This window comes from Drosophila busckii, unplaced genomic scaffold (assembly GCF_011750605.1).
Source record: "Drosophila busckii strain San Diego stock center, stock number 13000-0081.31 unplaced genomic scaffold, ASM1175060v1 hic_scaffold_52, whole genome shotgun sequence".
NCBI classification, from domain to species: domain Eukaryota; kingdom Metazoa; phylum Arthropoda; class Insecta; order Diptera; family Drosophilidae; genus Drosophila; species Drosophila busckii.
The window spans coordinates 82,385-93,177 of NW_022872762.1; the positions used below are offsets into that span (position 1 = coordinate 82,385).

Below are 10,793 nucleotides of genomic sequence, written 5' to 3' on the forward strand. Positions count from 1 at the left end.
TTGTGCTTTTAATTGCTACGAGATGACTAAAGTTTGTTCTATAATTTTATTTATTTTTTGATTTTGTCTGTGGATTGATGAAGCGCACAAAACTTTTAGCACAGAGATAAAGTTTTTTAAGAAACTATTTTATGTTTGCTTAGACTGCAGAGCTGCTTTACATTTCACATAAAAGACAACAAAATTTAGTCCACAATTTACAGCTCTTATCTATATACTAGGTACATGCCTATTAACAAGGCGTTGCGTATACGCAATGTATGCAATGTCGTCATATTACCAATCATCATCATTATGAATTTGGATGCAAAATTGTGAATAGACTGGCTGGCTGGCTGGCTATATTGTTGTGTTTGCTGAAAGGAAATACATACGTGAGCATTCAATTTGTTGTCGTCCCCTTCGTTCCATTCTCTCAGTCAGCTAGACCAAGTTTGGGGCGTTGCCATAGCTGTGAGTATATTTCGACTGTAAGTGCCTGGGCCCCGTTTACATTTCTCTTTGTATATATGTGTGTGTGTGTGTGTCCAACTATTTATTTTTATGACATAATAGAGCTACAGTTGGAGCGCCTTCTGGTTATTTCTGTGAATGTTGCCATCTAAATATGTGAAAATTGCTCATTTGAAATGTTGCTAGAGTAATAACCAAAGTGTGTGTGCGTGTGCGTGTGTATGTGTATGTGTGGGAGATGTGTAGGCAAATTGCCTGTCAAAAATTTGTTGGCAATTTTGTTTTGTTTCGCTATTTGTTTCACTCGATGCTTATCAAACTGCTTGACGCTGCTCGGCAAAAAATATTTCAATATTAAAGTAACGCTCTTTGCTTTAAAATGAACTTTAATTTTATTTATGCAAACATTGGGTATATTATTAGGCGCATTTGAATCAAATAATACACGCATTAAACTAAGACTCTATAGAAAATTAGATAAGAGACTCTGGCTCTTTGTTTAGATAATCTTGCGTGCGCTTAAAATATTCCAAAGTAATTGGTGGCATATATTGATTGGGATCTAAGCCCATGAGATGCAGTATTGAGTGTATCCATTCTTGCAAATAGTAAACATTGGTATATCGGCCTGGAGCTGGCTTATAGTCACAATCCTGCACCAAAGAAGTAATGCCCAGTTGAAAGTACTGATTGGGAAGATCGGCCAATGGACAGAATAGTGCTGAGCCGGGTTCGATAGAGCAGGGATCCTGATTTGCCTCATCGCCTGCACAAAATATTGTTTCATGTAACTTGAAACTATCTGAGTGTTCAACTGTTTTTATTTTCTCTTCACACTCAGCTCGCTTCACATACGGCAGATCGACCTTCATCATAACTTCACGAAAGGCGCCTTTAGTTTTTACTATAGTCCAATCAGCCGTAAAGCAGCGTTTTAAGTCGAGGAATTCATATTTGCGTGGCAAGCAGATGGGCTGTATGTGAGCTGAGTAAGCTATTGGGTGCTGGAGTATCAGAAGGGCTATGTCAAAGGCGGCAATATTCTCGTCGAACTGCTCATGGAGAATCACTTGCGCAACGTCCCTGTCTACATAGGCAATGCCTTCCACAGAGTTGTTATGCCAGTCGCCGGCACGCACTTGAAGATCTTTCGCGCGTTGATTAAGTAATGTGTGAGCTGCTGTGAGTACCACGTTGGGCGCCAGCAGTGAGCCGACCTGGTCACTGTGCACTGACCTGGTCATTACCACCACAACCCACGGATATACCGCATACTGCGTATTCTCATTAACATGATCCTTCTGTATGGCATGGAAATTATGTTTGCCGCATTTCGTACTTAAAGCGCCATTGTCTCGCTATTTACCTTTTTTTATCTGTTTAATAATTTTAAGCCAAAAAAATTCCATTTTTTGAATTTTATTTACAAGATTATCCGAACGGTCCTGCCGAGCACCACTTGGTGACGGGGGCGGAGTAGCATTAACATCACTGTCTACACTTCGAAAATTTATTACATTGGGGTCAGCTTTCTTCAGGCATTGCCAGCTCAAGACGCAAGTTGAGTGAGTGCCGCAATCTGTAAGTGAATTGCTTAGTTAATTTGCAAAATATTAAATTCTTTAATCACACCAGCATAAACATAGTTTTGATAGCATAGCAACAGTAAAATTAGGCAGGCGTATACTTTGCCCATATTTGGGCTTAATTTTTCAATTTTTGTGCACCACTAACGAGCTAAAAATTGCCGGACTCTGCGCTCCACGATTGTTGATAATAAACTGCCGCTCGCCTTGGTAGAATGTTTCAACTAAGTGTGCAATTTATGAGTTTATATATATAAATAAATATAATCTACAATACATAAATGACTGAATACAAAAACATACACATATATGTACTTATTATAGTTTCAAATGTAGATTCATATATAAATCTGAAACACTTGTATGAAAATACGAAGCCAAAAATGTAAGTAGCTTTTATATCATTTCGGACAATTTGTAAAAAATGAAAAAAAAGGGTATTTATGAACGGTGCTCAAAGGTATTGTAACAGGGAGAAGGAGACGTGGCAGACCCCATAAAGTTATTTATATATTCTTGATCAGCTCGACGAGCTGACTCGATATAGCCATGTCGTCTGCTCCGTCCTGATGAGTGCGCTGTTCCTTCAGCAAAACTATAAAAGCTAGAGAACCAAAATTTGGTATGTAGGTGCTCTATATCCTGGACACTACGCTTTTATTTTATTTTTTTTTATTTCCTCCTCCCTCCCCCTCCGCAATATTCGAAAAGCGATATTTAAGGAGTACAATAAATCTTTAAAATCTGAAATAAATCCACAAAATTGCCTAGTCATGTTTTCGACCGATTGTGAAACGATTGAACGATCGGATAAATAACTAAGGAATTACTTACATTTAAATTTTCAATATAGACAGCGCGGTGCACGTGCTGACGCGACATTCAAACGACGCTGCCGACGCAACTCTTCCAACATATGATTTTGATAATTTTCATTTTTGATTGCAGCGTAAGTTGATTGTGCTTTTAATTGCTACGAGATGACTAAAGTTTGATCTATAATTTTATTTATTTTTTGATTTTGTCTGTGGATTGATAAAGCGCACAAAACTTTCAGCACAGAGATAAAGTTTCTTAAGAAACTATTTTATGTTTTTTTAGACTGCAGAGCTGCTTTACAATTCACAAAAAAGACAACAAAATTTAGTCCACAATTTACAGCTCTTATCTATATACTAGGTACATGCCTAATAACAAAGCGTTGCGTATACGCAATGTATGCAATGTCGTCATATTACCAATCATCATCATTATGAATTTGGATGCAAAATTGTGAATGGACTGGCTGGCTATATTGTTGTGTTGGAGCGCCTTCTGGTTATTTCTGTGAATGTTGCCATCTAAATATGTGAAAATTGCTCATTTGAAATGTTGCTAGAGTAATAACCAAAGTGTGTGTGCGTGTGTATGTGTATGTGCTTTAAAATGAACTTTAATTTTATTTATGCAAACATTTGGTATATTATTAGGCGCATTTGAATCAAATAATACACGCATTAAACTAAGACTCTATAGAAAATTAGATAAGAGGCTCTGGCTCTTTGTTTAGATAATCTTGCGTGCGCTTAAAATATTCCAAAGTAAATGCTGGCATATATTGATTGGGATCTAAGCCCATGAGATGCAGTATTGAGTGTATCCATTCTTTCAAATAGTAAACATTGGTATAGGCGCCTGGAACGCCCTCAACGCCACAATCCAGGCCCCAAGACACAATGCCCAGTTGAAAGTACTGATTGGGAAGATCGGCCAATGGGCAGAAAAGTGGTGAGCCGCCATCGTTAGTGCAGGCATCCTGCTTTGCCTCTCCGCCTGCACAAATTGTTGTTTCATGTAACTTGAAACTATTTGAGAGTTTAGTTGCCTTCATTTTCTCTTCACACTCAGCTCGCTTCATATACGGCAGATCGACCTTCCTCATAACTTCACTAAAGCCGCCTTTAGTATCAAAATTTTCCGTACCCCAACCAGCCATAAAGCAGCGTTTTAAGTCGAGGAATTCATATTTGCGTGGCAAGCAGATGGGCTGTATGTGAGCTGAGTAAGCTATTGGGTGTTGGAGTATCAGCAGCGCTATGTCATAGGTGCCAGCCTTGATGTCGAACTGCTCATGGAGAATCACTTGCGCGACGGCCCTGTTTACATGGGCAAGACCTTCCACAGTGTTGTTCATAATATTCCAGTCTCCGGCACGCACTTGAAGATCTTCCGCGCTTTGATTTAGTAATTTGTGAGCTGCTGTGAGTACCACGTTGGGCGCCAGCAGTGAGCCGCCGCCCATGAATTTAATCGGTGACTTGGTTATTACCGCCATAACCCACGGAAATTCCGCAAACTGCGTATTCTCATTAACATGATCCTGTTGTATGGCATGGAAATTATGTTTGCCGCATGCCACATTTGTATGCATTGGCATTTCTTGTTTTATCTGTTTAATAATTTTTTTTAAATACTGCTGCATAGCATTTTTTGAATTAATTACTCACAATATCCGCATTTGGACAGCACACTTGCAATTTATGTTTGCAAATAGCATTAACATCACTGTCTACACTTCGAAAATTTATTACATTGGGGTCAGCTTTCTTCACGCATTGCCAGCTCAAGACGCAAGTTGAGTGAGTGCCGCAATCTGTAAGTGAATTGCTTAGTTAATTTGCAAAATATTAAATTCTTTAATCACACCAGCATAAACATAGTTTTGATAGCATAGCAACAGTAAAATTAGGCAGGCGTATACTTTGCCCATATTTGGGCTTAATTTTTCAATTTTTGTGCACCACTAACGAGCTAAAAATTGCCGGACTCTGCGCTCCACGATTGTTGATAATAAACTGCCGCTCGCCTTGGTAGAATGTTTCAACTAAGTGTGCAATTTATGAGTTTTTATATATAAATAAATATAATATTAAAATAAAAACGCTGCCATAATTCAGACTGACAAATTCCAAGATTTAGAATATATAATATAATAAATGCTTGGTATTTCCAAAATACATAATTCCGAAATTTATTATGTAATCTTTATATAAACTTATTCACAATAAAAACTGGACCATATCAGTCCAGTTTTCATTGAAATGTAGCTCATTTATTTATATTAAAGTGATAAGTCTTTGATATGCTTTCATATAAACAAATGCTTGTTGCATTGAAGTGAACATAACATTCGAATACTCATAAGTCTGATATTCGCTGAAATTTGGACATGAAGTGTATAAAATGAACAGCAAGTTTCCGGGAATTCTATTTTTAGCAAAGCAGACTTGTTATCAGCTACTGGCGTTTCTTATCTCTCTCCCTTCCTCTCTTCTAATGTGCTTATTTCATTTTTAGTTAAGCTAATGTTCAACCAGAGACAGCAAACATATTCAAATGCCAGCTCATTTGGGAGAAACTAAAGCGCAGTCGAACTGCTGGCGGCTTTAAGGTTGCTGCTGCTGCTGCTGCTGCCTGCGCTTGTTGGGGCTTCTGCCTGCATGTAATTTGCTGGCTGAACAGCTTGTCGCAGCTGACATTATGCCAGCGCCAAAGTGCAGCTTGCTAGTTGGGGTCAGCCCGCCTAACTAACTTCCTGACTTCCTGAACATGTCTGATGACTTGTATGGGCCCAGCAATCAGGCAGCCAGGCTGGCAGTCTGGTTGGCTGGCAGGCACTTGAATCTTTTGTCTTGCAGCCCGTAGACATTGTCATTGGCATACACCGCCAACTGGCAACATTGACATGCAAGCAAGATATGTCGGTGGCCTGTGCTCAGTTTTTGCGCTTGTGGATCAATCGGTAACGTGCCTCTCGTTAAGCTTGCAACAGCCACTGATTGATGCAACTGTATGCCGCAGACAGCATTTAGATTGGCAATGGCAGAACAGCAATTAAATTTGCTGTACTAAGCAAAGTTTACAAGCATGGAAAATTCTATTAAATTTGTTATGTTTCACAAATATTTACAGCGCGACAGTTTTCAACACTTTTTGGTTAAAATGTTGTCAAAATATTGACGGAGCTACTATTATGAAGTGTGTACAAATTAATAGCAATAGCTAGACAAACACTTGGGAGCGCACATGAATTTGGTCACACTGCTATTTTCACTTTGAGGTGTATGCTCTTGAAAACTGTTTGCATGTTCCTACGTGTCTATGTTGCCAAATTAACACACACACACACACATGCAGTCTCACATTAAGCTGTGCCCTATACAAACGAAACACGAAATGTGCAAACAAATGGCATTGCCTACCTTTGCCTTTGTGGCCGGCGTATTTATTTACGCCTTTGAGTGCTTTACAGCACGTCTAGAGTCAGCTCTGCTAGTTGTTATTTTAGCTGTGAACACTTTTAGACAAGAAAATTGTGCTATTAGGGCTGTCATATATTTCGTAATCAACAGTTTTTCGGGCGATTTTTGACCCCTCTCCCCCTGGTAATCAAAGTAATCATTACAATGAACAACCTCCCTCTCCAAATGATTTCGTAATCAAAAGAATAAAATAAGCGAATTTGTTCTTTTAATCTATATTTTCAAACGGAGATTCCTCGGAGTTCCATTCGGTACTTATTGGCGGAGTAATCGGCGCGAAACTAAATTTTTAAACAAATACTTTTAACAAAAATATTTGTATAAAATGATTACGTAATCATTGTCCAAGACCCCCTCCCTCTTCATGTAATCAAACATAACCCCCTCCCCCCACCTAGGCGATTACGTAATATATGGACAGCCCCTTACAGAGTAGCCCTTAGTTCAGAAAAAATTGTTGTTAATTAAATTGAAATACAAAGTTGTTTGCTTTGCAATAGTGATAAGAAGTACTTTAAGCTAGACAAAAATCAGTTTGTTATTTTATAATTTATTAGTGCGCAAATTATGACTAAATTTAAAAATATGTAGGCTTTGCTAAACTTAAAACTATGGTTAGTTGCTCGTTTTCTTTTATTAAAATATTAAAGCAGAATATTTTCTCATATTTATTTTGATGTGTAATATTAGAATAAACAATTGTGCTAATGTAACGTGCCTTAAGATTTGGCACTCACTAAAACTTATAGATAAATAATATAAAATTAAACAAGCTAAATTGGTTATAAGGTTTAACTAATGCTTAATTCAGTTTGTTATATACCCAATATCCCAAAAAAAAAATCACTAGCTAATAAATAATAATTAAATTTGGTTTAATTTATTTAGTGCGCTGTGTTTCAACTTTGACTAAATTGTACATTTTAATGTTTTCACTTTTATATATAATTATCACTTTTATATCGAGCTAATTAGCAAAATATTTAAAACTACTTAGCTTGAAACTTATTTGTTTCAACTCTGTGTTGTGTTTTTCGTAATCATATTCTGAAGCCTGGTGGGCTAAAGTTAATTAAGCGAGTCGAAATAAACTACTGACAAAAGGTTATCAGCTGGCTAAAGTTGAACCTGCAACTGAGGCACGCGGTAATGAAGTTGCCACAAAATGAAAGGCGCTCAGTCTGCGTGCCAGGGCGTTAATTAATTAGCCCAGTTTTGGTGTATTATACATTCTTTTTTTTTTCTAACGCTGCTGCTGCTGCTGCAAGTTGCAAGTGGGATAAATGCTGGTCACTGCCTAATGAGGCGGGCACACAAACTGGGTCGCTTTCAGTTTCACTTGCAAGCTGCTATAAAAGCTGTAGCTAAAATACTATATACTTGTTTATATTATACGCTTCTTGCTTTAACAACAAATGCCAGCTGGTAATTAATAAGAATCACACACAAGAAGTTGCTGATAAAAAATAAAAGTTTTTGTTCGCTGCTGCCAAAATCAATAACAAGCCAAAGCATCAAAATTAAAATATATGCATATATTTTGCAATGCAAATCGCAGAACAGCAGCAGCAATGATTCTAAAATAAAATCACGTCAGCTAAACAATAAACTTTTGAAAGCGACTGTGCGCACCTGTTACTACAATAACAGCAGCAGCAGCAGCAGCAGCCATATCAACAATAAGCTACCAAATATAACAACACCTTGGCTAAAGTTTGCTGTTATATATAATTTTTTGTTTGCCTGCAGTTGTTGCTGAGTTTTGTTTGCTTGTCAATACACAACAACAAGTTGAATTGAGTGGGTGGGGGGCTGGCTAAACCCCAAATGAATTCAAATTGTAAAACAATTTGCATTTTATACAATAAAGTTTTTGGTGAATGATGAGCCAAAGCTGTAGGAGCTGCACTTGATGCAAATTTGTAGCTATGTCAGCCAATATGTGGCAGAAATTTGATTAAATCTAAAAGTTCAAGGCAGCAGATAGTGAATGCAAAATGCATAAAAATAAATAAATAATTTATGAATACCTTGTGCCTTGAAAGCTTCAAGTGCAAAGCAAATCTTTTTTGTTATGCCTTTTTTTACAACAAAGAGCTTACCTAAGCGGCTAAAAGTGTCTGCAAACATATTCACATATGTGCAATTAGAAACAAAGCACGCAACACAATGCGCCTCTAACAACAACTAAAACAAGGCTTAAGCTCAATCTGGATAACAAAGTAAATAATACAAATTCTCGCAATTTTTCTGTAATTAACACATCCACACAACAAAACAGCAGGCAAAAGGCAAAGCACGCACGCCAACGCCAACACACACACACACACACGAGTCTGTATGTGTGTGTGTTGACTGAAAGCATGAGAGGATTGCGTGCTGCAGGCATGAAACCTAAGCCGTTTTAGGTTGGGGGTGTATACGGACGGATTCTGACAGCGTTCACATTTACAACTCATACAAAACTGTTGTCAGCTCACATTTTTATGAGCTATCTGTATGTACATGTGTATGTGTCTGTGTGTGTGTGTTGACGTGTGTCTGTATGTGTGAAAGGACATGCAACCTGTGTTTGTTTATGAGCTCATGCCAAGTTTAAGTGGCGTCTCTCAACGACGCTTGTCTCAAATGTCAAATTGGCACGTCACTTGCATTGTCTTTAGTTGTGTGTTTAGTGAGTAGAGAGGACAGATGTTGAAACAACGCGTGTAAATCATGTAGAAAGCAATTAACTAAAGACTCGCTGCAACAGCGAAATCAATTCGCTGCCACTGCCACTGCCACTGCCACTGATTCCCTCCCACATGCGCTCGTTTGCCCACGCCCATGCCCACAATAATAATTTCATTAAATAAATGGATTATTGATTGATGAGTGCGCTGGACATTTGTGACATTTATTCATTTTATTCTTGTCTTGCATTCAAGCGTTAAGACCCATAAATTAATTGCACTCGACGAATGACAATGACATTTGTCTAGCAGCCTGGAACATTGATTACTTTTCTATAATCACTTGCAGTGGAGATAATTGCAAAGCGATGGGGCTAGTTAAAAATATGAAATGTTAGCCACACTTTTACTTTACACTTATATGTCCAGTATCGAGCCCTTCTAAGACTCTAAATGGCTTTTATTGCTGAGAGCGGCTTTAATTGGCTTTTGGCCTGCTTGTTATTGCTGCATTCCTTTGCTTCGCTTTGCTTTTCATTGCTTTTCGTGGCGCGTAAATAAATTTCATATCATGACATTTATTACTGGACTCACACACACACACACACACACACACAGTTATGGTGTGTGAGCATGCAGATTATAGAGCAGAAGCCGCAGCTCAACTGAATGCAGGCGCTGGTTACGGTTTTCATTTAAGATTTGTTTTGCTTTATTTCGCTTTTTGTTGTTTGTTTTTGCGCTTTCTTGCTTTTACAATTTGATTTATTTTAGCACTCAATGACGTAGATTGGGCTGTGCGTGGGCGTGGCGTGAAGGCGTAACTCGCAAAAATGTGCAAACAATGAGCAGGACAAACAAATGCCAAGGAAATGAACGAATCCTGGCAGGCAGAATGAATGCGAATGCGAATGCGAATGGGAATGGGAATGAGAGTCGAGTCGAGTCAAGTCGAGAGTCCCATATGAATGAAAAGCGCTTGGAGTTAAAGATGAAGATGAAGATTAAATGTAAGTGAATGGCACACAGAAACAATTGTAGTTAATTTACGCGTAGAGCAATGCATAAGAAATTAATGAAAAAAATGTAAGGAAAGTGGACACCGAAAGGAAGAACAAAGCGCATGCAAAGAAGAGAAAGCAACATTTTGTCGGCCTGCTGGCGACGTATCTTTTAAAGTTAACTTGACTGTGAAATAAGCAGCATAAGGAAGTAAAAGCTGATGAAGGCTCTCAGGTCAGCGGGGCGTGGCAAGGCGTGGCGGGGCGCTGCAGCATTGTCTTTGTTGCTGTCTGCATAATTTATTTATATTTTCATTTGGGCGCGCAGTTAATAGCGGGAAAATGCCTACAATTCCGCTTGAGCAAATAATTACGGGCTTAATAACAAATTTAATATTGTGCGCCAAGGCCGAAGTTTTTCACTTCTTTTTATGAATTGTTTACCCTTTGGAGCTGCCACACTCCACTGAGCTGTTGAATTTTCTCATACGCTGTATGCCTTTTAATGAGGCTCTCTTGGCTGCTTGTTTGCGTTTCAATAACAATGAGCATGTCCTGCGTCCAGGACACACGCCTGCGCCAAGCACTGACCCTTTTTATTTATTTGTTGTTGTTCTTGTTGTTGTTGTTGTTGTTGTTGTTGTTGTTCTTGTGTATGCGAGTGTCTCATTAAAGCTTTTATTTACACTTGCTTACATCCGCTGTTGCATGCAGCTTTACGTTGCACGCCACTGGCCTTGCAATGCTTTTGACCTTTTACTCATTACTCACAACGACTGT

At 38.4% G+C, this 10,793-nt stretch overlaps 2 protein-coding genes across 2 annotated transcripts; both read right to left on the reverse strand.

Moving 5' to 3' along the window:
* Positions 1-891: 891 nt before the first annotated feature.
* On the reverse strand, positions 892-1,779 carry LOC108603988 (phenoloxidase-activating factor 2-like). The gene has a single exon (XM_033294850.1). The coding sequence runs from the start codon at positions 1,695-1,697 to the stop codon at positions 927-929; it is 771 nt and encodes a 256-aa protein (XP_033150741.1). The 5' UTR covers positions 1,698-1,779; the 3' UTR covers positions 892-926.
* A 1,779-nt stretch (positions 1,780-3,558) lies between these two features.
* Positions 3,559-4,880, reverse strand: LOC108594975 (phenoloxidase-activating factor 2-like). The gene is made up of 3 exons (XM_017980111.2): positions 4,725-4,880; positions 4,526-4,671; positions 3,559-4,467 (listed from the first exon to the last, which is right to left on the reverse strand). The coding sequence occupies exons 1-3, from the start codon at positions 4,786-4,788 to the stop codon at positions 3,559-3,561; spliced, it is 1,119 nt and encodes a 372-aa protein (XP_017835600.2). The 5' UTR covers positions 4,789-4,880.
* Positions 4,881-10,793: the final 5,913 nt, after the last annotated feature.

Bases quoted from the DNA above. Each gene is read 5' to 3' on its own strand.
- LOC108603988 (XM_033294850.1), bottom strand. From the start codon at position 1,697: ATGACCAGGTCAGTGCACAGTGACCAGGTCGGCTCACTGCTGGCGCCC.
- LOC108594975 (XM_017980111.2), bottom strand. From the start codon at position 4,788: ATGGGCAAAGTATACGCCTGCCTAATTTTACTGTTGCTATGCTATCAA. The intron at 4,672-4,724 runs GTGTGATTAAAG...ATTCACTTACAG, and splicing joins TCAAAACTATGTTTATGCTG to ATTGCGGCACTCACTCAACT. The intron at 4,468-4,525 runs GTGAGTAATTAA...ATTATTAAACAG, and splicing joins GCTGTCCAAATGCGGATATT to ATAAAACAAGAAATGCCAAT.